Source organism: Muscardinus avellanarius (genome assembly GCF_963383645.1).
Source record: "Muscardinus avellanarius genome assembly, chromosome: 3".
Taxonomy (NCBI): domain Eukaryota; kingdom Metazoa; phylum Chordata; class Mammalia; order Rodentia; family Gliridae; genus Muscardinus; species Muscardinus avellanarius.
The window spans coordinates 132,755,140-132,782,875 of record NC_137788.1 but is presented as its reverse complement, the minus strand read 5'-3'; the positions used below and the strand labels follow the sequence as shown (position 1 = coordinate 132,782,875).

General features: G+C 40.5%; 1 protein-coding gene and 1 pseudogene across 2 annotated transcripts in view; both read right to left on the bottom strand.

Moving 5' to 3' along the window:
• Positions 1–27,736, bottom strand: part of IQCH (IQ motif containing H) — a gene marked incomplete at both ends in the record, with an annotated part of 227,693 nt that overhangs the window by 189,805 nt on the left and 10,152 nt on the right. The window contains 2 exons of the mRNA XM_080691646.1: positions 14,100–14,217; positions 27,623–27,714. Coding sequence (XP_080547772.1) covers positions 14,100–14,217; positions 27,623–27,714 — 210 coding nt within the window. The remainder of the gene's footprint in view (positions 1–14,099; positions 14,218–27,622; positions 27,715–27,736) is intronic.
• LOC308261028 (heterogeneous nuclear ribonucleoprotein D-like) lies at positions 415–1,518 on the bottom strand (annotated as a pseudogene). Its single transcript has 3 exons — positions 1,314–1,518; positions 656–1,077; positions 415–481 (listed from the first exon to the last, which is right to left on the bottom strand). The product of its transcript is annotated as a heterogeneous nuclear ribonucleoprotein D-like (transcript).

Here is a 27,736-nt window from a genome sequence, read left to right as displayed (position 1 = left end):
GGTCATAGCACCGTAAGTAGGGAGAAAGGATTGGGTTTGTCACTTCCTCCAAAGCCTCTTTCCATTACAACCTGCTGCTGCATCCTGAGGAAATGTCAGGTGATACACACTGGATCCACATCCTATCTTTCTTTTTTTTTTTTCACATAAGGAAGCATTTATTTGAGGTTTGACATGAAATCATACAAATAAAATTTGTATAAACATGAATCCACACTGAGTCATAACACAGATAGCAAAGGACAAAGTAAAAAGAGAAAACTAAATGGCAGCTATGTACAGTTGGACAGTTGTGTCCTGTACATAGAAAGTCTTTTACAAAATAATCATCTTAGATCAACAGAAGCCCAATCTTCAATGTCATCCTGCAAGATGGTTTTCTTTAGCATCTCCTGTTTTCTCCAATGTCCTCCTTTAGTATGGCTGGTAATTATTTTGGTGTTTGATGCTTTGCCATAAGTGCTTTGTTGACCACTGTAGTCTGCATATCCTTGTCCATATCTATAGTTCCCATAATTATACCCAGTATAATCATAGCCACCATAGCCACTACAGTTTTGATCACCACCATAGGCACTATTGTAATTTCCATATCCTTGATCATAATAGTTATTACATCCTTGATTTCAGTTTTGGCCCTGACCTTGGCCTCAACCCCTAGTTCCACCCCTTCCTCCAGCCGCAGCACCTCTTCCTCACTTCTGTTGTTGCTGTTGTTGCCTATGTACCTCTTTGAGTTGTGCAACTTTGATTTTACACTTCCCAGAACCAATTTGATGGTATCTGCTTTCTAATAATTTCTTTACTGGCTCTTCATCTGTATATAAAAATATAATGCAAGAAGTTGTTTTTGTATCCATGGGAAGTTCAATATTTTCAATCTCTCCAAAGGCTCTAAAATATTATTTAATTTGCTCTTCAGATGTATCCAAGCTCAGTCTACCCACAAAAACCTTTTTAGGGGGCTCTTTCCCTTTTTAAAGCTTTGGCCCTTTTGGGGTCTATCAATTTGCCATCCAGTTTATGTTCTTTCAGTTCCAAAACCTTATCAACACTAGAAGCATCTTTGAAAGCACAAAACCAGCCGGACATGGTGGCGCATGCTTGTAATCTCAGTGCTTGGGAGGCTGAGACAGGAGGATTGCACAGGTTCGAAGCCAGCCTCAGCTACTTAGTGAGGCTCTCAGCAACTTAGTGAGACCCTGTTTCCAAATAAAATATAAAATAGGTCTGGGAGTATAGCCCGGAGGTAGAAGGCCCCTGGGATCCACCCTCAGTACCACAAAAAAAGAAAAAAAAGAAAAAAAAAGCACAAAACCAAATCCTCTTGATCTTCCACTGACGGGATCTGTTTTAACTGTGCAGTCCGTTGTCCTGCTGGTTCTTGCCTTTGTTGATCTTGGATACCTCTGCAAACTCCTCTATGTTGCTGTTCTCGTTCACATCCTCCATGGTGGCGGAGCTGTGGGCAGGGGTGTGCTGGCGCGCAGTCTGGGTCCCGGCAGCAGCGACCCACATCCTCTCTTTCTATCAGATGCTGTGTCCTCTCTAATCCCCAGGGCCTGCTTTGGTCCACGCCCTTGCTCATTACTGTATAGATCTCCAAGGATCCCTAACAGTGGGTGCCTCTGTCTCCATACTGCATAAACCCCTGCCTCTGGGCACTAATGGGAATGTGCCTCACCTTTAAAGTCCTCCAATAGTTTGGCCTAAGGTGGCATGATCTGACCCCTTCCTGCCCCCTCTCCTGCCATCCCCTCTCATGTCCAGCCCCCTCTCCTGCCATCCCCTCCTGACTGCTCTCTGCTCCATTCACGCTGCATGACCAGCCCGCCACTACATACAACACCCTTTCTCAGCCGCTCCCTCTTCTGAGGATGACTTCAGGGTCTTCTGGGCATACTTTTACTCAACCATGAACTCAGATCAAGCACTACTTACTTCTGGGAGGCTCCCCTTAAGCCCACCTTTTCTTTTCTACTGCTAACAACAGCCATTTGCTCCTTCATTCAAACATGTATTGAGAGGCTACTAAGTGTAGGGAACAAGAAAGATAAAGTCCCTGCCTATACAGGTCTCATATTCTTGAAGGAATCTGTGGAATCGGCCAATAAACACATAAACAGACATAGTATTGATTTCTGATTGCCATAAGTGCTCCAAATAGAACACATTAGAATAATGGAATGGAGGATAATGGGAAACTACCTTGGATGTGGCAGTCCAGGACAGCCTCTCTAAGGAGATGAGTCTGGGAGTATAGCCCAGAGGCAGAAAAGTCCCTGGGTTCCACCCCCAGTATCACACACACACAAAAAATAAATAAATAAATTAGGGCTGGGGGTGTCTCTCAGAGGTAGAATGTCCCTGGGTTCCATCCCTAGTACTGCAAAATAAATAAAATAAATAAAAATCACCCTAAGTGAGATGTAACTGGTATTGAAGTGTGTGAGGGGTCTCTTGCCTGCTCTAACCTTTCCATCTTTTATCTCTCACCACATTAGCCTGCATAAGACCCAAATTCTTCAAACCTTTAGTTTTGAGAAAATTTTGAAAATCACTGTCTCAATTAGATTTAAATTGACAAAATTAGAGATTCTTCCCAATGTAGACACATATTCCACACACAGCTGCACCATGCTATAGCCAAGTAGATGCTTTTTATGTTTGATGATTTAAACATCCATGTTAAGGAGTTAATATGGGGAGTTATTCTCAAGTAATGATATAGGGTTCTTTTCCCTGATCCATGAACCAGCCAAATTTATCATGTTTCTGAGTAGGTCCTTGGACTTAAACAGATTAGAAATTTCTATCTTGAAATTGCCTCAGAACTATCTTGCCAGATACAACAAGAAAAGCAAAGACTCTCTTTTCTCCTTCTTCCTCTATATCTTCTGTTGTTGTTATCTCTAACCCTTTACTTGACTCCTAGGAATACGTGCGCCTATGTCCCAAGAGTGTGTATGGGGGGAGGGTCTACTGTAGATATTGTGTTGAATTAGATGGCTATTAAGGTCCCTTCAAAATCTGAGATTCTAGAGTTAGGTAAGTAGTAATAATAAATAAAAATATATTTATATATTAATATATAATTATATATTATCTGTATTGTTATATATTAATATAATATGTAATGTAATATGTAATAAAATAATAGAAATAGTAATAATAGCAATAGTAATAATAATAAAACCCAAAGTTGCGCGCTTTACTATATGCCGAGTATTGTGCTATTTGGAAAACTACACATTTATTCTAGTTGTTGGAACTTGTCTTTTAGAATGCTATCAGAGCCTACATCACAGTCTTTGGGGTAGCTTTACGATTTTACTTTTGAAAAAACAATTATTCTGAGTTATATTGGAAAACAAGGCAAGTATCTATCCTGAGAAATAGGTATCATTTAGGAGATAGTAATGACATAGAAACCTTGTGTTCCTTCCCTAGTGGTTAGAACTTCCCTTGTGTCATGGATAATCATATGTCTGTTTTCTGTAACGTTTCAGGTTGTGAATTCTATTGAGACTATGAGAAATATCCCTGTGCAGAATATCCTATGCATCGTAGAAAGTTTAGAACCAGGCGTGGTGGCACACGCTTGTAATCCCAGAATTTGGGAGGCTGAGATAGGAGGATCGTGGTTTGCAGACAGCCTCAGCTACTTAGTGAGACCCTTTGCAACTTGGTGAAATCCTGTTTCAAAAAATAAAGAATAAAAACTAGGGCTGGGGGTGTAGCTCGAAGGTAGAATGCCCCTGGGTTCCATCCCAAGCACTACAAAACAAAAAAAACAAAAACAAAAACAAAAAACAAAAAAAGAAAGTTTAGCACTGCTCCACAAACAGTATGACAACCCAAGGCTCTGGAGGAGGACCACTACATAAAGTTCCATGTGGAAAGGGACCATGCCTATAATGAGCATCTCTGAATCCTAGAGCCTGACAACTGAATGTTACCTAATTTATGCTCAAAACTTGTTGAACAATCTAAATCAATGTATCACAAGCTGCCTGGGAAGGTAATCACCAAAAAATAAATCTCCAAGAATGCTTTCAACACAGAAATTGTCAGATTAAATGTAAAGTCCCTTATGGTATCTGCTGTATTTCTTCCATTCAGAGATAAGTGTGTTTTCAAGTTTCAACGTTTCTGAAATCAGCCTTTCTTATACTTGATATAAAAAGAAACAACTCACAGGAATAAGCTGTGATACAATGTGTGTATTCAGCCACACATACTAATCTGTTCAGGTTATCACGGCCACAGTTGAGTGTGGTGCCCAAGAAGTACTGCAGGTGCTTAAGTTGTGAGCTAAACTTGGAACTCTAATTTATGCTTAAAATATCTTTTAAAGCATTACATATTGATACAGCATTATGACAAAAAGTGACTGTAGTTGTAGAAACTGTCACAAACCAACACAGCAAATCTCATGGAGTAGGCTTGGGTTTTCAAGGCTATGGAAGCTGCTGCCACCAATTCATGCAGTCATCAGATTCTCTAGTAGAATCTGATGTGTGTGTGTGTGTGTGTGTGTGTGTGTGTGTGTGTGTGTGTGGTACTGGAGGTGGAACCCAGGGGCTTTCTACCTCCGGGCTATACTCCCAGACCTATTTTATATTTTATTTGGAAACAGGGTCTCATTAAGTTGCTGAGAGCCTCACTCAGTAGCTGAGGCTGGCTTCGAACCTGTGCAATTCTCCTGTCTCAGCCTCCCAAGAGCTGGAATTACAAGCGTGCGCCACCACGCCCGGCTTCCACTGATTTAGAGAAGGTGGTTTAGGGATACGTAATTCAGTTAAGGAAAATATGGAACTATGAGTTCAGCTGATTAAGACATCAAAAGAAAACCCAGTACTTTTCATTATGCCTCTGAATTATATTATGAATCAAAAAGGAGGTAAAAAGATTCAACCTTAAAATTCAGGGTTATAAAAAAAGTTTTCTTAATGATACTGTGTGTAATGTCAAATATCTAAAAGTGATTTGGCTAAATTTTTAGACTGAATAAAAAGGCTTAGACTCAAACTTAGTGATATGAGAGTATGTGTAATATACATTGTTGTTGGCTTTTAAAATTGAATTTAATGCATTTTTGGGTGGTACTGGGGATGGAACTCAGGGGCCTTCTACCTCTGGGCTATACTCCCAGACCTATTTCATATTTTATTTGGAAACAGGGTCTCACTAAGTGGCTTCGAACCTGTGCAATCCTCCTGTCTCAGCCTCCCAAATGCTGGGATTACAAGCATGTGCCACCATGCCCAGCTTGAACTTAATGCATTTTTTAACCTGGAAACCACTCACTAGTTGACTCTGGCTCATGATTTGTGGTACTTTAGAACGCGAGAGCCAAGCGTGGTGGCGCACGCTTATATCCCCAGCATTCGGGAGGCTGAGACCTGAGGATCGTGGTTCGTGGACAGCCTCAGCTACTTAGTGAGGCCCTCTGCAACTCAGTGAGACCCTGTTTCAAAATGAATAAAACATAGGGCAGAGGGTGTAGCTCGGAGGTCAAATGCCCCTGGGTTCCATCCCCAGACCCGAAAAAAAAAAAAAAAAAGAATGCAAGAAAAACTGGGGCTTTCAACAGCAATGCTCTGATCATTTTCACTTGGTTCTCCCTGTGAGGGAGTCTCACTTTCTCTGGCTTGAGCCATCTCTCGATGTCAGCCAGAGCAGATCTGAAGCTCGTGCTCAGGCATTCCCCCTGAGCTCCATCCCTGCATAGGTATATGAAGAGGCTTGCTGGGCATTTCCTTCCAGAAGCTCCACAGATACATCATGTTTAACACTGAAACAGATTCCATCTTATTCTCTGCTCCAACCATCAGCCCAACATGACTACTCTTTCTCCTATGTCCCCCAATCTCAACGAATGGGTCATCAGCACCCAGTGCCCATACTGGATCTCTGAGTTACCATCGACCCCAAGCTCTTTTATCCCCCAGTCACCAAGTCCTCTCTGTTCTACCTCTTGTCACAAGAGGACTGCTCGTCTCTGTTTCAGATGATTCATGAAATCACTTGTTTGTCAAGTCTCCCTCAAAAGACTCTTGAGCGTAATATCTTCTCTGTGCTCAGAACTGTGGCTAATGCCCACTAGGCAATTAATTTTTTGAATAATTAAATTCACACTTAAGAGATGAATAAATATTGGGGTAGTCTGGGGAAGTTGATTTACCCATGTTGTCCTGAAGTAATTATTAATAGCATCATGTTTCTTCTTGAAAGTTCCCTGGAGCTGGGCATGATGGTTTACACTTACAGTTCAGTACTTGGGAGAATGAGGCTGGAGGATCACAGGTTCACAGCCGGCCTGAGCAACTTAGTGAGGCCCTCTACAACTTAGTGAGACTCTGTTTCAGAATAAATAGGGCCAGTGCTATAGCTCAGAAGTAGAATGCCCCTGGGTTTTATCCCTAGCAATAAACACACACACACACACACACACACACACACACACACACACACACACACCATACATTTACTGTCTCTATGCCAGGGATAGACACTGTGCTGGCTATCTTCCACTTGTCATTGGAGGCATGAGCAGATCAGAAGAAAAGGGGTCATGAGGCCAGGGGATCGTTCTGGCTTCCTCGCCATGAGCAGGAAGAAAGCCAGGAGATCAGCCATGTTTATTCTTCTGGCACTCTCCCTGTGAGATCCACTGGTGCGGTGCCCTACTCAATGCTGTGTCCCTCCCAGGCCGCAGCTGCTGTTGGGCCACTCTCCCCAGCTCTCTCCTACCCTGTAACAGGTAAGCAAAATCACCTGATTTGTTTGGGTTCCCTAGGAAACAGACTCTGAAGCAGAGACTTGTACCCAAGGTTTTCTGAGGACTGCTTTCAGGATCAACACCTGTAAGAAGCAAGGACTATGGGATCTGTGAAGGAGATGCTGGATCATGATGCAGTCACAACCAGATCCTCAAAACTAATCTTAGAAGGGGTTCTGGAGCAGAGATGGCCCTTATTTTTATCCTAAGTTGAAAACCGGGGGCTCAGCTTTGAACCCCGCATCAACCAGTTGTTAGTACTCTGAGACTCTGGCATGGCCCTGAGAGGATCCAGCTGTCATCCATTAAGAGCTAACATTTGAAAAGTTGGAGGGATGTGTTAACAATTCAAAATATGTTTCAGAAAAAACAATTTCATCTGCATATGTGCTCCTGCTGTATGTGTTATTATAAACAAAAGAAAAGTGTGGAAGAATACAAGCCAGTGTCAATACTGGCAACCTTAGGGAGCCACCTCACTGCAGTTTGGTAGAGGATCTTTACATATTTATATTGTGATTTACTCATTAATGTTATAGTATTTTTACTGATAAACTACTATAAAAGCATATATCACTGATAAATTTAGAGGCCAAATCAAATACAAAGTATTTTAATAAGCAAAAATTGAGACTAACTGGATTTTGGGAAGGGGGTTACCAGAGATTGAAACTAGGAGAGTTCTACCTCTATGTTACACCCTTCCCAGACCTTTTATTTTTTTTTTTTTTTATTTTGAAGCAGGGTCTCACTAAGTTGCTGAGCATCTTATTAAATTGCCGAGGCTGGCCTCAAACCTGCAAACCTTCTGTCTCAGCCTACCAAGTACTGGTATTACAAGCCTATATTGCCACACCCAGCTAAGATTGTATAGATTTTATACACAGTTATTTGCAAATCCTGAAAATAAGATTTTTTTTTTGGTGGTACTGGGGTTCCTGGAAACCCTTCTACCTCTGGGCTACACTCCCAGACCTATTTTATATTTTATTTGGAAACAGGGTCTCTTAAGCCAGCGATGCTGACTTCAAATCTACACGATCCTCCTGTCTCTGCCTCCCAAGCACAGGGAGGCCACCACACCCGGCTTGAAAATAAGATTTTATATTTCTATTTTACTAATATTTCATCACTGATTCTATTTCATTCAAGAGAAAACCTTCAGAAAGCAAAAGATTAGTGTGAACTTTCTCTTTTTAGTTACAAAGTTTTCTGAATGTGTTTTTGCAAATTTAAAAAAAGCTTAATAAACAATTCTTAATTATGATTCTTAATTACAATTGAGCAGATTTTAATTGTTTATCATTTAAGCTTTTTGGTGTGAATTAGAATTCCAAAAACAGCTATCCACTTTTAGGGAAAGAGAGTTTCGAGAAGCAACTGGGGTTTACCTGGTTTAAAAGGCTGAAAGTGAGCAGTTAAAGGCGGTGAATCCCAGCTGGATTTCACAGCTACTTAATATTGTGAGCGCTTATGTTGGCACAGTAGGCAGGTGAAACAGCTGGCAGAGCAGCACTGCTTGTCATTGACTTTATAGTACAAAATCAGAGCTGGCTTCTATGTCAGCCAATATGCCTTTTTAAGCAGATGTCACCAATATTAGGAGTAAAACAACAATAGGGACCCAGGCCCTGGAGGTAAAGGCAGAGTGGGAAGCAACCCCTGCCCTTTCCAAAGGAAGCTCACCACACTCACAGCATGTAAACGAGCACAGGCCTCTTTGTACCAGTACATGTATTTCTTTATCTTTATGACTGACCACTTGCCAGGATTCAAAACTCTTTGAGAACTATTTCTGGGCAAAGTTTAATTTTCTTCTGGAACAATAATAGCAACTGGAGAATATATATTGATCCTAGTCTCAACAACTTTATTTGTAAATTGATGAATCAGAGGACTTCAGTCTTGGTCTTGTGGACCAACTGGGACCTTCCTGAGATTCTTGGCAAAAACAAAAACCTGAAGCAGCTACTTAATAGTAAGGAATATGAAAAGTTTACACTCCTTTTACCAGAGCATTCTGTTTTCAACAGAGCCCTTATTAGCACCTGGCATTTTCTTACTGATGATCTATCTCTGCTAGCGTGCACGCTCTCAAAGGGCAGAGACCTGACCTGTCTGGCTCACCCCAGCACACTTTTCACAATCCTTGGCACGCAGTGAGTGTGCAGAGGTCCTGTCTCAACAGACGGCAGGTGACAAGTTCAGTGACAGGTAGGCTGAAGCAGGTGCTTTGTGAAGAGTGCAAAGGAGCCTGGACTGATATTTTACAGGGGATAAGCACACCCTTCAAGGTCACAACAATGGTTTTATTTATTCATTCAACAAACATTCATTGAGAGTCTCCTACATAGTACAATAATAAATTCGCTGACATAGAACCTGTCCTCATTAACCTTATAATTTAAAAGGATGACAGACATTTTTTTTTAAAGTATGTAACTATCAAATTACAAAGTGTGACAAGTGGGATGAAGAAAAGCACAGGATCCTGCAATGAATTGTAAAAGGGTGCTGTGTGAGGCTGCACGACTTTGATGTACTAAAATTCACCATATCAAACACTCCCAATGGGAGAATGTAATGGGATGTAAATTATATCTCAATAAAGCTATTATTTTAATAAAGGAGTATCATTGCGGATAAAAGCACAGCTTTGGAATCCTGAATTTCTAGGTTCATAATCCTGGCTTTGACCCTAACTAACTACGCTCTCTGGAACAACTTATTTAACATCTTGTACCTTGGTCTCTTCACAATAAAATGAAGAAATTAGTAACACCTCCATCTAGGATTGTTCTGAAATCTAAACAAGTTGGTACTCCAAAGCAATGACAATAGTACCCATGAAAGATGAGCTATTATTACTTGATGGGAGTCAGGGACTGAATATATGTGCCCCCCCCACCGATCTCATATGTGGAAAGTTTAAGCTCCAGTACAGTGTGCTAAGAGGTGAGGCCTCTGGGGAAGATTAGGTTATGAGGGTGGAGCCCTTATGAGTGGGATTAGTTCCCTTATCAAAACATACAGAAGCTTTTGCTCTCTTGCCCACTTGCGCTCTCTCCCAACCAGTAGAAGATGCAACAACAAGAAATGTGTCTGGGGGACTTCCGGGAAGATGGCGACCGAGAAAAGCAGGGCTTAAGAGCTCCGCTAACAACCAATCTCTATTACCACAAAATCAGCGCCTTTCATAGCCAGAAAACACCATCACCAGAGAAACAAAAAAATCACCAGGCTCCAGAGAGAAAGCAGACTGAGAACAGAGCTCAGAGCCACAGAGGAGATACACCGGCCTCACGCCCAAGGACGCGGCAAGAGCGCCATACTGCCGGCGGCAGCGAGAGTTCACCGGACAGCTACAGCAAGCCCAGGTGAGCTGCTGCGGAAGAGCCAGGCGGGATTTCTCCGCGCAGGGAGCATCTAAAGCTCCCAGTAGCTGAGCTCAGCACACGCTGCAGGGATTCAGAGTGGAACTCAAAACCAAGAAGAAATACGCCAGCCTCACGGCCGAGGGCGTAGCAGCGGTGCCATATTGCCACCAGCGGCAGCAGCAGCGAATTCACTGAGTCCAGTACAGCTACATCTGCATACTCAAGAACAGTGAGTCAAATTGCGGGCCAAGAGGAGAAATCCCAGTACTGTACTCCCTGGGACTTGACCCAGTGGGGGAGGGGTGGTGGCAGAGATATCACACCATAGGAGAACGTGCAACCTGGCACCCCCCACAGTCTAAAGCAGCCTCTATCGACTCTCTGGGTCGGAGACTCTGAGATACAACCCAGTAAAGGAGTAGTGGGGTCTGAGATACTACTGACTCGAGATCCAGAACACCTTAAGTGAAGTCATAGTGACCCAAGGAAAGAACCCAGAGAAGGCACAAACTTCCGAAATCATGGGAAAGAGGAATAATACTAAAGCAATGAATGCCCACAACCCCACAACATCAGAACCCGATAAAACAGAAAATCAGAGATTTCTAGAAGATCAAATCAGGAAAATAACTGTAGAAATGATAGAGGTGCTTCGAAAAGAACTCAGAGAGAGCCAAAAAGAGATAAAGGATGCAATTAATGAAGTAAAGGCCTCAATTCAAAGCACAAACAACCGATTAGACCACATGGAGAACAGAATCTCGCTCTTAGGAGATGATCATTCCAAAAATGAACGCATAGTTTCTAATCTAAAAAAAAAATATCCGACAGCAAGCCGGGCGTGGTGGCGCACGCTTGTAATCCCCATGCTTGGGAGGCGGAGACAGGAGGATCGCGCAGGTTCGAAGCCAGCCGTGCTGGCGTAAGAGACACTGTTTCAAAAATATAAAATAGGTCTGGGAGTGTAGCCCGGAGGTAGAAGGGCTTCCAGGAACCCCAGTACCACCAAAAAATAAAAAAATAAAAATAAATAAATAAATAAATAAATAATAAATAATAAATATCCGACAGCAGGAATCTGATATTGAAGAAATATGGGCCCATTTTAAGAGAGCTAACCTAAGAATAATTGGAATAGAGGAGGGAAAAGAAAGTGAAACCAAAGGAATCAACAATCTCTTCAAGGAAGTAATAGCAGAAAATTTTCCAAACATAGAGCAAGAGGTTGATACACAGGTCCAGGAAACTTATAGAACTCCCTTTAGACAGGATCGGAGAAGAGGATCCCCACGCCACATAATTGTCAAAATGACCAATGTGGAAGCCAAGCAGAGAATCTTAAAGGCAACAAAAACAAAGGGCCAAGTGACATTCAGAGGAAAACCAATTAGAATCACTCCAGACTTCCCAAAACAAGTCATGAGAGCCAGAAGGGCTTGGAGTAACATATTCCAAACTCTGAAAGAAAACAACTTCCAGCCAAAAATTTCCTACCCAGCAAAACTTTCTATCAAATTAGATGGGGAAATAAGAAGCTTCCATGACAAACAGAAACTGAAGGAATTTATGTCTTCAAAACCAGCGCTAGAGAAAATACTCAAAGAGATTAACTACAAAGAAGAAATAGGTAACACACACCAGAACCAGAGAAACAAGAGTTTTCATCCAACAGTCAACTAAGATTGGTTATCTGTGGAGATTCATTACTTATGTTAGTCTTTTACCTATCTCTAAATGGTATTGTTTGCCTTTATTGTTGTTAATTTTTAGGATTTCTAGTTGGAATATTAATATACCTTCAGATATAGCATTTGGAAATATTTTATCCCATTCTATTAGTAACTTTTAACTCTGTTTACATTGTCTTTGGATATACAATTTTTTTTATTTTTTAGGGAGTTTGTATACTCTTCTGTTGCCTGTGCCATTGAAATCATATCCAAGAAATCACTGCCAATTTCAATGTTGTGAGGTTTTATGACCCAGATTTTCTCCTAAAAGTTTATAGTCTTAAGATTTATATTTAGATCTTTTATCTATTTTGAGTTAATATTTGTATATGGGATTAGGTAAGGGTCCAATTTTATTCTTTTCCATGTAAGTATTATTTTTCGACAATATTTAGTTAAAAGATTATTATTTCCACCACAAATTGTTCATGGAAACCTTGTCAAAAATAACTTGACAATATAGGGAAGAATTTAGCTCTAGGCTTTTATTTTACTCCAGTGGTTTATATATCTGCCTTTAGAATAGTACTACACTGTTTCAATTATTGTAGCTTTATATGGTTTGAAATCAGAAAATATATATCTTCTAGCTTTGTTCTTTTTCAAGATCGTTTTGGTATCTAGAGTCCATATTCCATATTAGGATAGTTTTTTTTCCCTGAAAAATAAATATATAAATATATGATAGTTTCACCTAAAAAAATAGAAAAAAATATTCTCTGGTAAGAAAGAAAGTAAAAAGAAATATTGAAATGTTATCTTTAAGTCATCAAAAGCTTGGTATCAGACAAATGAAACTGTTATGTGAGATTATCATTTTTAATTTTGGATAAACTGCTATAATACTAGATGTCAACCACTAAGACAAGCATGGGAGGGAGGGATGGGGAGAGAATGGGGTGGGGATCGGGTGGGGACTGACTGGGCAATGTGTGCATGTATGTCTACAAAAGTTTGTATCCCACTATGATGTATGAATACAGTGCACCAATAAAATAAATAAATAAATAAATAAAAAATAAAAAATAAAAATAAAAAATAAAAAAAGAAATGTGTCTGCAAGCCTGGAAGTGTACGGTCACTGGATGTCAGATCTGCTAGCCCTGGATCTTGGTCTTGTAGCCTCCAGGCCTGTGAGGAGTGGTTCCTGGTCTGTGGTATTCTAGCAGAGCAGTCTGAACTGAGATATGGAGGAAATGGGGATAACGCGAGAGAGCGCCCAATGAAGGCCATGCCAGAAACCCCTCGAACTCGGTTTCTTGCCACTTGGAAACTTTCCTTCTAGGGCTCTGTTAAAAAATATAATAGTATTGTATTCTGATTTATTGTGCTTTCAGAAGATAGCTCTTCTGTTGTAGAAAAACCATGTCATAAACATGTCTGAAACAACAATAACATGAAATTATACAAACAGACCTATCCATTGTTTTCTAATTTAGAACACAAAACATATATCCTAACTTTACTCTTTTAAAAAAAAAGAGTAATGGTTAAATTGAGATATAATTCATATACATAAAGTTCACCTTTTTTTTTTTTAAAGGAAGTGGGGATTGAATCTAGGGGCATTCTACCTGTGAGCTACAGTCCCAACCCTATTTTTATTCTTTATTTTGAAACAAGGTCTCCCTAAGTTGTGGAGGGCCTCACTATAGTGGAGGCTGGTGGCAAATCTGTGTCCTCTGATCCTCCTGTCTCAGCCTCCCAAGTACTGAGATGACAAGCATGTGCCACCACACCTGACTGAAGTTCAGCTTTTAAAAATGAATTGTACATCTAGCTAGGATGGGAGAAGGAGGTCGACCTTAGACCTTCATGAAAAGAGACACTGTGGTGGGGGAGGACCCTTACAGGGTTTTTACTAAGGCAGAATTACATGAGCAAGATGGAGGTCATGGGTATAAAAAAGTCTGGTCCACATGTTATATCTGGGTGAATTCATTCGAACCAGCCCCCCCACCATGCCTGAATGGCATGGGGCTGTAACTATCTTCTGTATTTCTATCTTTTTAATAAACTTCTTTAAATCTTCAAAAAATAAATTGTACACATTAGTAGATTAGTAGACCATCACTACTATTATAATCATTTTTGTCACCCTGTCCCCCAAATCTCTATACCCATTAGAAGTAACTCCTGGCCCCCCTCCTCCAAGCCCCTGGCAATCACTAATCTACTTTCTTTATCTACGGATTTGTCAATTCCTACCTTTGCTCTTGGGAAGACATGTGGAAATGAACTGTGCTGTTTTTGAAGTTTCCAAAGTTTACCCTCAGATTCCAGAGGGAAAACAAACTTTTTCTGGTCAATTACAGTTGGAAACAACCTAAGTAAAAAAAAAAATAGAATTTAAAAACAAAATTTTTCTCTTAAAAGCTTTTCAAATTGTGGTTTTAAAGTAATAATTCCTAATAAGATTACATTTTATAGGAAATATTCCATTGGTGATTATAGTAAATGAAACCAATCTTTAGTATTCTTATCACTGTAAAACTGTTTTATTGGGGACTTCCGGGAAGATGGCGACCGAGAAAAGCGGGGCTTAAGAGCCCCGCTAACAACCAATCTCTATTACCACAAAATCAGCGCCTTTCATAGCCAGAAAACACCATCGCCAGAGAAACAAAAAAATCACCAGGCTCCAGAGAGAAAGCAGACTGAGAACAGAGCTCAGAGCCACAGAGGAGATACACCGGCCTCACGCCCGAGGACGCGGCAGCAGCGCCATACTGCCAGCGGAGGCGGCGAATTCACTGGACGGCCACAGCAAGCCGAGGTGAGCTGCTGCAGAACAGCCAGGCAGGATCTTTCGGCGCAGGGAGCATCTAAAGCTCCCAGTGGCTGAGCTCAGCACATGCTGCAGGGACTCAGAGTGGAACTCAAAACCAGAGAAGAAAAAATACGCCAGCCTCATGGCCGAGGGCGTGGCAGCGGCGCCATACTGCCACCGGCGGCAGCAGCAGTGAATTCACCGAGTCCAGTACAGCTACATCTGCGTACTCAAGAACAGTGAGTCAAATTGCGGGCCACAGAGGAGAAATCCCAGTACTGTACTCCCTGGGACTTGACCCAGTGGGGGAGTGGCGGTGGCAGAGATATCACACCATAGGAGAACGTGCAACCTGGCACCCACCACAGTCCAAAGCAGCCTCTATCGACTCCCTGGGTCGGAGACTCTGTGATACAACCTAGTAAAGGAGTAGTGGGGTCTGAGATATCACAGACTCGAGATCCACAGCACCTTAAGCGAAGTCATAGTGACCCAAGGGAAGAACCCAGAGAAGGCACAAACTTCCGAAATCATGGGAAAGAAGAATAACACTGGAGCAATGAATGCCCACAACCCCACAACATCAGAACCTGATAAAACAGAAAATCAGAGATTTTTAGAAGATCAAATCAGGAAAATAACTGTAGAAATAATAGAGGTGCTTCGAAAAGAATTCAGAGAGAGCCAAAAAGAGATAAAGGATGCAATTAATGAAGTAAAGGCCTCAATTCAAAGCATGAACAACCGATTAGACCACATGGAGAACAGAATCTCGCTCTTAGAAGATGATCATTCCAAAAATGAACGCATAGTTTCTAATCTAGAAAAAAATATCCAACAGCAGGAATCTGACATTGGAGAAATATGGGCCCATTTTAATAGAGCTAACCTAAGAATAATTGGAATAGAGGAGGGAAAAGAAAGTGAAACCAAAGGGATCAACAATCTCTTCAAGGAAGGAATAGCAGAAAATTTTCCAAACATAGAGCAAGAGGTTGATACACAGGTCCAGGAAACTTATAGAACCCCCGTTAGAGAGATCAGAGAAGAGGATCCCTACGCCACATAATTGTCAAAATGACCAATGTGGAAGCCAAGCAGAGAATCTTAAAGGCAACAAAAACAAAGGGCCAAGTGACATTCAGAGGAAAACCAATTAGAATCACTCCAGACTTCCCAAAACAAGTCATGAGAGCCAGAAGGGCTTGGAGTAACATATTCCAAACTCTGACAGAAAACAACTTCCAGCCAAAAATTTCCTACCCAGCAAAACTTTCTATCAAATTAGATGGAAAAATAAGAAGCTTCCATGACAAACAGAAACTGAAGGAATTTATGTCTTCAAAACCAGCGCTAGAGAAAATACTCAAAGAGATTAACTACAAAGAAGAAATAGGTAACACACACCAGAACCAGAGAAACAAGATTTTCCATCCAACAGACAACTAAGATTGGTTATCTGTGGAGATTCATTATTTATGTTAGTCTTTTACCTATCTCTAAATTGTATTGTTTGCCTTTATTGTTGTTAATTTTTAGGATGTCTAGTTGGAATATTAATATACCTTCAGATATAGCATTTGGAAATATTTTATCCCATTCTATTAGTAACTTTTAACTCTGTTTACATTGTCTTTGGATATTCAATATTTTTTTATTTTTTAGGGGAGTTTGTATACTCTTCTGTTGCCTGTGCCATTGAAATCATATCCAAGAAATCACTGCCAATTTCAATGTTGTGAGGTTTTATGACCCAGAGTTTCCTCTAAAAGTTTATAGTCTTAAGATTTATATTTAGGTCTTTTATCTATTTTGAGTTAATATTTGTATATGGGATTAGGTAAGGGTCCAATTTTATTCTTTTCCATGTAAGTATTATTTTTCGACAATATTTAGTTAAAAGATTATTATTTCCACCACAAATTGTTCATGGAAACCTTGTCAAAAATAACTTGACAATATAGGGAAGAATTTAGCTCTAGGCTTTTATTTAACTCCAATGGTTTATATATCTGCCTTTAGAACAGTACTACACTATTTCAATTATTGTAGCTTTATATGGTTTGAAATCAGAAAATATATATCTTCTATCTTTGTTCTTTTTCAAGATCGTTTTGGGTATCTAGAGTCCATATTCCATAATAGGATAGATTTTTTTTCTGAAAAATAAATATATAAATATATGATAGTTTCACCTAAAAAAAAATACAAAAAAAATTCTTTGGTAAGAAAGAAAGCAAAAAGAAATATTGAAATGTTATCTTTAAGTCATCAAAAGCTTGGTATCAGACAAATGAAACTGTTATGTGAAATTATCATTTTTAATTTTGGATAAATTGCTATAATACTAGATGTCAACCACTAAGCCAAGCATGGGAAGGAGGGATGGGGAGAGAATGGGGTGGGAATCGGGTGGGGGCTGACTGGGCAATGTGTGCATGTATGTCTACAAAAGTTTGTATCCCACTATGATGTATGAATACAGTGCACCAATAAAATAAATAAATAAATAAAAAGCTTAAAAAAAAAAGAACATATTTTGGTCAACTTGCAGTCCCTTTGACCAAAATACCTGAAAATGGAAAGGTTTATTCAGGTTTACAGTTTCAGAGGTTTGGTCCATAGCCTGCCAGCTCCAAGCAGAAACCATGGCTGTAAGTCCCTGAAACAGAGGAATGCTGCTTTCACATCATGGTGGCTAGAAACAGAGAGAGTGAGAGGAGGGGGACCTGGGGACATACAGTCCCCAAGGCCATGCCCCCAGAGACACACCTCTGTTCCCTCCTACACTGGGCACATGATTTCAACATATGAGCCTTTTGAGGCACATTCCAAACCCAAACCCTAATAGAATATAATGGAAATTTAGGACTCATGATTAGTCAGGATGGGCTAGAATGTGCTGGAGTGACAAGTCAAAAATCTCCCTGATTTAACATAACCAGAGTTTACTTCTGGCTCTGCCACATGTCTGGCATAGGTCAGCAAGGGGAAAAAAAAAAACTGTTTTATTAAACATATGGCCTTTCAAGTCTGATATAGGCCTTTGCAGCATGAATAAAGAGCTCTATTTCAGTGGCATATGCTTTAATCTTAGTACTTGAAAGGCTGAACCAGGTTCAAGGACAGCCTCAGCCAAGGGGAAGAGCTCAACCCACAGAACTGAACAAAGCAGGCCTCAACTTGGAGCCTGCAGTAGGATGAAGGGGAAATAACTATTCTGAAATACTCTCAGAGAGGTCTGTTCTTTGTTCTACCCTCTATAATGAAGGCCAGCTCTCAAGGTAAAGTATTTCATCAAAGTCTAATCTGACCCAGAAAAAGACAATTAGCCAACTCCACCCTTCTAGGATTCCTGCCTCACAAAGATGAAGGAGGGAATACTGAGAAAAAATTATAAATGTAACATCCCAGGACTCAGACTCACCAAAAGACTGAGACCTAATCATAGAAATATAGACTGCCCCTCTCCTTGCATATACACTTTACCACCACATGGTACAGAGCCTCTGTACCATAGAAAATTACATGTGAAACAACTTCAAGGTTCAGATTCTATTTAAGAAGGAGTTTCTAGGGAAGGAAACAACAACAACAAAAAAAGACAATGGAAGAAAAGCCTCAAACATCTATAGCTACAGCAAACAGTAAACAGAGACCAACTCCCTAGCCATATAAACATAAGCCTTCACAGTAAAGGTCTAGTTATCCCAGTTCCCATTACCCAAAACATCATGCAGAGCTTTCAATAAAAAATTCTGAGCCATGCTAAATGGCAAGAAAAAAAGTCTGAAAAGATAAAGCAAGTATCAGAACTAGATAGGAATTAATATGCTTAAGACTTTAATGGAAAAAAGTGGACAACAAAGTTGGGCGTGGTGGCGCACGCTTATAATCCCAGCATTTGTGAGGCTGAGACAGGAGGATTGTGGTTCATGAACAGCCTCAGCTACTTAGTGAGGCCCTTTGCAACTCAGTGAGACCTTGTTTCAAAAAAATAGGGATGGAGATGTATCTTGGAGGTAGAATGCTCCTGGGTTCCCATCCCTAATACCTAAAAAAAAAAGTAGACAACATGCAAGAATAGATGGTTAATGTAAGCACATATCTTTTTGTTTTTTTTTTGTGTGTGTGTGTGTGTGTGTGTGTTTGTGGTACTGGGTTTGAACCCAAGAGCATTCTACATCTGAGATACACCCCTAACCCTATTTTTTACTTTAATTTTCATTAATTAATTTTTAGTGCTAGGAATTGAACCCAGGAGCATTCTCCCTTCAAGCTGTACCCCCAGCCCTATTTTTTATTCTTTATTTTGAAACAAGGTCTCACTAAGTTGCAGTGGGCCTCACTACGTAGCTGAGGCTGGCCTTGAATCTGCAATTCTCTTGTCTCAGCCTTGTGGTAGTGCAAAGTGCGAGCGCGTGATTACAACATAGTCATATTCTATATTCTTGAGATTTCTGTATTGCACTAGAACAACTTGGGATAAATTGAATCCAAGGTGCTTCAATAATTGAGTGATAATATACCATATAACAAACACTCACCAGAAACAGAAACTTCCTTTTTTCCTCTCATCTACCATTTCTCAACAGTATTTATTTGCTCTGTTCTTATTTTTTTCCCCTCAAATACCAGCTCCACAGAGTATAAAGTGAAGAATTCTGTGCAGTTCTGATAGTGCTGGTACAGATGGTAGTCACCCTCCTAGTGTCAATAGGCAGAATATGGCCATTAAGAACAGTGTGAGCAGAAACCACAAGCAATAAAGCCTGTGAGCACCAGCAATGAGACGAGGAAGAGCCACACTTCAACACAAAAGAAGAATCATTGCCAAAGCAGGGATAACAGTGAAACCTATTTTGCAAATAATACAAAAGCAGTTTGAGTTCTTTGGAGAAAATATTCTGCTTTCCATAATGTTCTTACATTTGCTGGCAGTCATTATCACCACTTTGTGGACCTACTAGTTTTGTCTCTACTAGAAAAAACTACAGATTTTCCCTTGAGCAATACTTTCTAAAAAGGAAAACCATCTTTTCTGAAAAGTAGGCTTCATTGTTTTCAGGAAGCTAGAGGAGGAGGAGAATATTAGATCAAAGACAATTGATCTGGACTTGAGTTCTGGCCTCACCATTGACTGCCTATGTAAACTGGGATGATTTACTTAAGCCTCAATCTTCTCATTGGGTAAATATCAACCTTGCAGGTTTAAATAAAGAGACTTCAGAGTTTAAAGAGAGTTTGCATACTGTCAAGTGTTATGAAAATATTGACGATGAGGAGGAAGATCACAATAATGATGAAGATAAAGATTATTGTACATCTGTTTGATATTATTTTTAAGGGTGCGCCCAGGATAGCAGTCATTTGGAATAAACGATCCCAATTTCTTTGGTGTTCATAGAGTGAAGACGCCTCCCGAGTCTGAGCAGTGTTGATTCTCAGTTACTCATAGTTACTGTACTGTCTGTCAAAGGAGCAAGAGAGATCTACAGTTCTTATCACATGTTTCCCCTTTCGGGAGCGCTAGTTCCAGCAGACACTGGCAGTACCTGCCAGCCTGGCTGCTAGGTCTCAGATCTAGTTCAATCCCGGTGCAAGGGGCTTGCACTAACTCATCATAGCAACAGGGTAGCACTTTCTAGGACTAGGCTTTGGATCATACAGAGGAAAACCCTCTATTGGTCAAAAGAAAACTGACTGGAGACAGCCAAGCACCTCCCAGGGATTCCAAGCACAAATCATCTGCATTATAAACATCAAGGAGTGCTTGTTAAAACACAGATTCCAGGACCTCCCCTAGGAGTCAGTAAGAGAAAACTGCAAACCAAAGTTTGAGAGAAGCACTCTAGGCCTGTGGTCTCTCAAATAGGGTACCAACATTTCAGGTGATACTTAATACCATTGGTTGTGTGAGGAAAGTATACTTTCTACTTATATGAAATAAGAAACAAACAGGAATTACTTTGTACCACTATCTAATATTACCATGAGTAGCATCTTCTCTGCTTCCAAACAGATAACCACAGCTGGTCCTGCACTTGCCTTAGAGACTGTCATGAATAGACCTGGGCTGAGGGTCTGCCATGGCCTACTGGGAGATTATATGCAAAGTAGCTTGCATACCCAGAATTCCTTGAAGACTTAGTCTGGAGTTTTCTCCAGTTTTTCACCTTGGCCTGCCTCATTTCATTTAAACGGCTTCTGTGGTAGCCCCCACATCCACAGCTAGGACTAGAAGGTACTCTTGCCACCTCCTCCAGGCTCGTGGGACCCCTACAAACTGAGAGGAAGGACAGTGATTATACCACTATGTTGAAGGGAAATAACCCGATCTGAGGACTATTTTTGCGTGACAACTCTATGCCACAGTCAAGATTGCTTTATTCTTTCAAGGCCCTGATAAGAAGCAAGGACTCTCCCTGGCAAGAGAGAAGACCGTATAAGAAAAGATCTCTGCTGAAAATATTGTTCTCTGTGACTGCAACTGCTAACTAGTTAGCTCTTCATCAGCTGTCTTAACCTGCAAACCTATAGGCCAGACACCCTTTTATTTGTCAAGATGAGGAAACAAAAAGAAAGCTGGAGTCTGGAGATGGTAGAACTTAAGTACTGATGGCTTAATTAAAGTTGGTGCAGGCCCCTCTTTTCCTGATGACTCTTCCTCACTCTGAGACTTCCTTATTTGACCACACAGTTTCTCTACGTATTACTAACCTCTTGGGTGTCATCTGTACAGATCTTCCACTTTGCCCTGCTGGGCTCTTTTCATTTCAAACTGAGTTGGTAAAATACTATATTGAGTTGGTAAACATACTGAGTTGGTAAAGTAACTCCTAATATTTTTTTTCTCCAAGAAAATTGATATAATTTTCTCTATGGACTCCCTGTTTTCAAAGAATGTGTATACCAACCAATTTGCAAGTGAAGGTTTTTAAGCTATTTCCCAGTTGTAGTCCCAAATAAAAATGAAAGATATAAATGACAGTGAGGCTTATAGGTGATATACACCTGGAATCCCAGTACTTGGGAGGCTGAGACAGGAGGATCACAGGTTCATGGTCAGCCTTGGCAACTTAGTAAGGCCCTCTGCAACTTAGTGAGACCTGGTTTCAAAATAAAAAATAGGGCTGAGGGTTTAGCTCAAAGGTAGAATGCCCCAAGTTCAATCCCAAGTAATAAATAAATGCATATATATATATATATATATATATTCCAAAACTAAAGTACCTAACCAGTATGGGCAGGCATATCTTATCTCATCAAATTGATTAATTCAAGTCAAAAGCAGATTTTTGATATTTTAGTTAGATTAATCATGATTTTTTCTAAGAATTTAAAAATATTAAAAAATAGTTTGATACGACAGGAGGATTACAGTTTGTGGACAGCCTCGGCTACTTAGTGAGGCCCTTTGCAACTCAGTAAGACCCTGTTTCAAAATAAAGAATAAAGGGCCGGACATGGTGGTGCACACTTGTAATCCCCGCGCTTGGGAGGCTGAGACAGGAGGATCACACAGGTTCAAAGCCAGCCTCAGCTACTTAGTGAGGCTCTCAGCAACTTAGTGAGACCCTGTTTCCAAATAAAACACAAAATAGGTCTGGGAGTATAGCCCAGAGGTAGAAGGTCTCTGAGTTTCACCCCCAGTACCACCAAAAATAAATAAATAAATAAATAGAATAAAAAATAGGGCTGGGGGTGTAGCTCAGAGGTAGAATGCCCCTGGGTTCAATTCCCAGCACCACAAAAAGAAAAAAAAATTGAAAACACCATTCTACTATCTCTCACTAGCATGACAGAACATATACTAAATTTAGAACCAGGAAATTAGGCTTTATTAGTTTCTGCAGATTTCTTGAACATGTGATCTTAGACAAATTATTTAATCTTAGTTTCTTCATCTATGAAATGGGGACAATAACAACACATACTTCAGAGAGTGATTTTAAGAATGGCTTGGAAGCTGGGGCCCAGCTTGTCACTCTTTACAATAATGACTGAGCTGGGTCTTCTAACCTACACCTAAATTTCAGAGGAGCCAGATGTGGTGGTGCATGCTTGTAATCCCAACGTTTGGGAGGCTGAGACCAGAGGGTCGCAGTTCACAGACAGCCTCAGCTATTTAGTGAGGCCCTTTTTTTTCTTTCCTTCCTTCCTTCTTTCTTTCTTTCTTTCTTTCTTTCTTTCTTTCTTTCTTTCTTTCTTTCTTTCTCTTTTTCTTTTTTTGGTGGTACTGGGGTTCCTGGAAACCCTTCTACCTCTGGGCTATACTCCCAGACCTATACATATATATATTTTTTTTCTTTTTTTTAATTTGGAAACAAGGTCTCTTAAGCCAGTGTGGCTGGCTTCGAACCTGTGTGATTTTCCTGTCTCCGCCTCCCAAGTGTAGGGATTACAAGCGTGCGCCACCACGCCTAGCAGCGAGGCCCTTTTCAACTCAGTGAGCCCCTGTTTCAAAATAAATAATAAAAAATAGGGCTGGGTGTGTAGCTCGGAGGTAGAATGCCCCTCGGTTCCATCCCCAGTACTCCCCCCAAAAAAGAAAAAAAGAAAAGAATGACTTGAGATAATGTGTGTAAAAGTGCTTTGCAAATTTAACATGCTATATAAATGTATATTTATTTATCTGTCTGCTGGCTTCATTGTTTCCAAGACTTTTACAAAGTTGGCATGTGATTTTATTTCCCTAGTCTTAGCTCCTCCTCTCAACTTACTGGGAGTTAAAACTTAATAAAACTGCATATATCCTGCTTCATCTCCCTCCAAACCAAGGCCCATCTGCATTAGAAAGTTGCAAGTAACCCCATCCTCAAAGTTAATAACAAAGAAACACCACTTGGTACTTCCCCCACAAACTGATTTCCCTTAGCTGCCATTTTGGATCAGTGACTCTTCTACCTTCTCTGTGCCCCAGATCCCAAGCTTTGAGGTGGCTCTTGAGCCTCACCCAGTCTACTTCTGTAGAATCTCATGTGCACTGAGATTCCTTCCAAATGTCTCAAACCCAAACTCTCCTTTTACTCCTCTTGCAATCATTTTGCCCAATCCTATAAACCTCAGCTTAAACTTGGAGTTACAAGGATGAGATCTATGCCTAATTAGCATGTCCCCAGTATCTATCATCAGGCTTAGTAAATAGCAGCTGTTCAATAAATGTTTGTTGAATAAATGAAGGATACACTATTCAGTGACTGTGTGGGTAACTGTGGTAATCTATCTACTGGCTGTTTATCTCTAGACTATGTTATTTCCCACCTACTCTATAGCATTTCTACATTAATCTTTATAAAATGTCACTTTAATCTTGCCACAATTTGACACAAAATCCTTCAGTGGCGTCTTCCTTTCTGAGAAAATGAATTTGTAGTTTGTTTACTCTTGCCCAATCTGTCTGCGACTCTACCTATTTCCCCCCCATTTCTGTCCTCCAAGCCCATTGGTCTGTCCAGCTGAATAGACCTAAATTTATTTCCTGTGTGGTTCTGCTCATACTATTCCATCCTTCTCAAGGACTGCTTCTGTTTCCTTTCTGCTCACCTGGACCCAAGTACTACTTTACCCGGAAATCGTTCCAGACCGGAGTAGTCTATAGTATCTCTCCATAGTCTGATCTCCTAATAAACTTATGTAAGTGTGTGTGTGTGTGTGTGTGTGTGTGTGTGTGTGTGGTGTATGCATGTGCACGCGTGCACGTGTGTGTGTGGGGGTGGGGGGGGGTCCTGAGGTGTGAACTCAGGGGCATTCTACCTCCAAGCTACACCCGCAGCCCTATTTATTTTTTTGGAGGTACTAAGGATGGAACCCAGGGGCATTCTACCTCTGAATGACACCCCAGCCCTATTTTTTATTCTTTATTTTGAAACAGGGTCTCAATGAATTGCAAAGGGCCTCGCTAAGTAGCTGAAGCTGTCTGCAAACCATGATCCTCCTGTGTCAGGCTCCAAAATGCTGGGATTACAAGCGTGCACCACCACACTTGGCTCCCAGGTCTATTTTTAATCTTTTATTTTGAAACAGGGTCTCACTAAGTTGCAGAGTGCCTCAAAGGTTGTTGAGGCTGGCCATGAATCTGTAATCCTCCTGTCTTAGCCTCCCAAGTACTGGGATTACAGGAGTGCACCACCATGATCAACTTAGATAAACTTTAATTATGGGCCGTTCACTACACACTGAAATTCTCACTGGGTTTTTCTCTCTGATAAGACAGATCCTTGACCCAACAACCAACAACCTTCTTTTGGATTCCACAGAGCACCAGCCATGGTGCTATCACAAAGTACAAATTCATTTAAAACTTTCTGATTTGAACTAATATGGGCTGAAAAGATGGTCTAATTTAGTATGCCAAAATAAAGAGACAGGAAAAAGGGGAGAGAGTGGGTTTTTTGAACTCTGCAAGCAGAAGCAGTGGGAATCTGGAATGTCAGTGTGCTGTACCCTAAAGAACTACCCCTGAAAGCTCTGATTCCTGGACCATGACATCCACATCGTTGCACATTCCCAAGCCCTTCTGCTTCTTTACGTTCCCAGTAGATGTAGACATTCTGGAAAACTCTTCTTCTATTCCTTAAATAGAGCACTTCATAGGATCACATGCTAGTCATTTGCCAGGAAGGCAGAGGCTAGTCACCTATAATCTCTCCAGTTTTCTAAGATATACAAGGGCACTAAATCCTATATAGCCCGTTTTTTGTCTCTGTACTTGGACGTTGAATCCTTTGACTTTGGCTAATGATTCCATTACGTATAAAGAGGATTTCAATTAGTGCAAAGAATGCTGAGAGTTGAGAGAATTACTCTAAAACCTTAGTCAAGTCCTTTAACTTCTTCACCCTCACTTCACACATTTGTAAAATGAGGACAGTACCCATCAAGCCTATGACATAGTTATTATAAGGACTAAATGAGACAATATAGGGAAACACATTTCATGGGTGGTGTAAAAAGGATAAAGAATTACCATCAAAAACACATGCCAGACATGATGGTCACCTGGGATTACTGAGACATGTGAGCCTTGGCCACTGCCCTAAAGAGCAATGAGTCTTATACTGAGTAAGTACCAGTGTATAACAGTCTGATGGTTACTCAGTCTTATAGTCAGTGTAAGACAGGCTGTTAGTTACTCAGTGGGAGGCAGTCGATGACATTTGCTGAGTAAGGTGTATAGGTGCTGAATACTATGAAAATTCAGGCAGAGTTTGAAGAGGTTGGGGAAGGCTTCATAGAGAAGCTGGACCAAAGCTGATCATGAAGATAGAAGAGTGCAGTGGTAGGTGGCCTGCTGGCTGCCCATGGCTCCTACCCCATACCCATGCTTTTGTATAACCGCTTCCCACTGGCACGAGCTTAATATACTGTCTCATTTCTTTCCTTCCTTTTTCCTTCCTTCCTTCCTTCCTCTCTTTCTTTCTTTCTTCCTTTCTTTCTTTCTTTCTTTCTTTCTTTCTCTTTCTTTCTTTGTGGTACTGGGGATGGAACCCAGGGGCATTCTACCTCCCAAGCTACACTCCAAGCCCTATTTATTTATTTATTTATTTATTTATTTATTTATTTATTGTGGTACTGGGGGTAGAACCTAGGGGCATTCTACCTCTGAGCTACATCCCCAGCCCTATTTTTTATTTTGTAAAGGGCCTCACTAAGTAGCTGAGGTTGTCCGCAAACCATGATCCTCCTGTCCCAGCCTCCTGAAAGCTGGGATTACAAGCATGTGCCACCACACCCGGCTACTCTTTATTTTGAAGCAGGGTCTAACAAAGTTGCAGAGGAGGCCACTCTAGCTAACACTTAGACTGTAGTTTTGTAGTAGACTCTGAGTCAGAGGCACTTAACTAATCTGTACCTAGATTTCAGGTGATGGAAACAGTGAGATAGTAATTATTTGTTGTTCTAAGCCACAAGATTTTGGGTAGCTTGACCCAAAGCAATAAATAACTAATATAATACCACCTAGGCAGTAAGAAGAAAACTGATGGTTACACAGTAGCCTGAGAAGACAGATGTTATGTCTGCAAGAAGGCCAAGGAAAAATAGGGACATGAGTGCAAGGCTGCTGTACCGAGTGGGCACTGCCTGTGGCACTGCATTCACTAGGGCAGGGTGAAGTCGCAATGTACACCCAAAGCTCTGCCTTCCACTTCGGGGTGCTAGGACTTGGTTATATGTAAGAAGGTCCAGGTGAGGCAAGGCCACTTCTTTTTTTTTTTTTTTTTTTTTTTTTTTGGTAGGTCTGGGAATGGAACCCAGGGGCATTTGACCTCCAAGCTACATCTCCTGCCATATTATTTAATTCTTTATTTTGAAACAGGTTCTCACTAAGTTGCGGAGGGCCTCACTAAGTAGCTGAGGCTGTCCATGAACCGCGATCCTCCGGTCTCAGCCTCCCAAATGCTGGGATTACAAGCGTGTGCCACCACGCCTGGCAAGGCCACTTCTTTTTAACTCAATTCTAGTTTTAATAAATAATCTCTTATTATGTACTACATAACGGATTTTTTTCAAGCAAGTTTTTATTATTTTTGTTTTATTTATCATGGATACCAAAATCACCTTTATAATAAAGCATATATAACATTCAAAAACTCTAAATAAAGTACCATGCAATCTTAATAGTGTAAAAACCAATTTGCATTAAAATGTTTCCTTTAGGAGTTGAATTTTAAATACTTTTCACTAAAAAACAATAAAGCCAAAGAATAACACCAAGACCTAGAGCTCTAAAATAACTGTCAGGGTGTCAAGCACTAGAACTCCACAGAGGTAACTTACAATCAACTTCATTAAAGTCTAAATTCTGCCTTTAATTTCCTATGCAAAACTTTTACTGAAATTTAGTAGAATGGATATAAGCCAAGAAAAATTTGCCTTTATAGTCATTTTGTCTGAGAGAGAGAAAAGTTAATGTTTTTACTTTATTTACTTTGGGCTCTAAAATGGCTATTTTACTTACCATTTGGAAGCCATAGGAGAGTGTAAGTTCTCATCAGCAGGAGTAATTAATACATGATGGCTTACAACATCTAAATACTTCTCAATGTGAAGCTGTTACAGAAAAGTCAAAGTT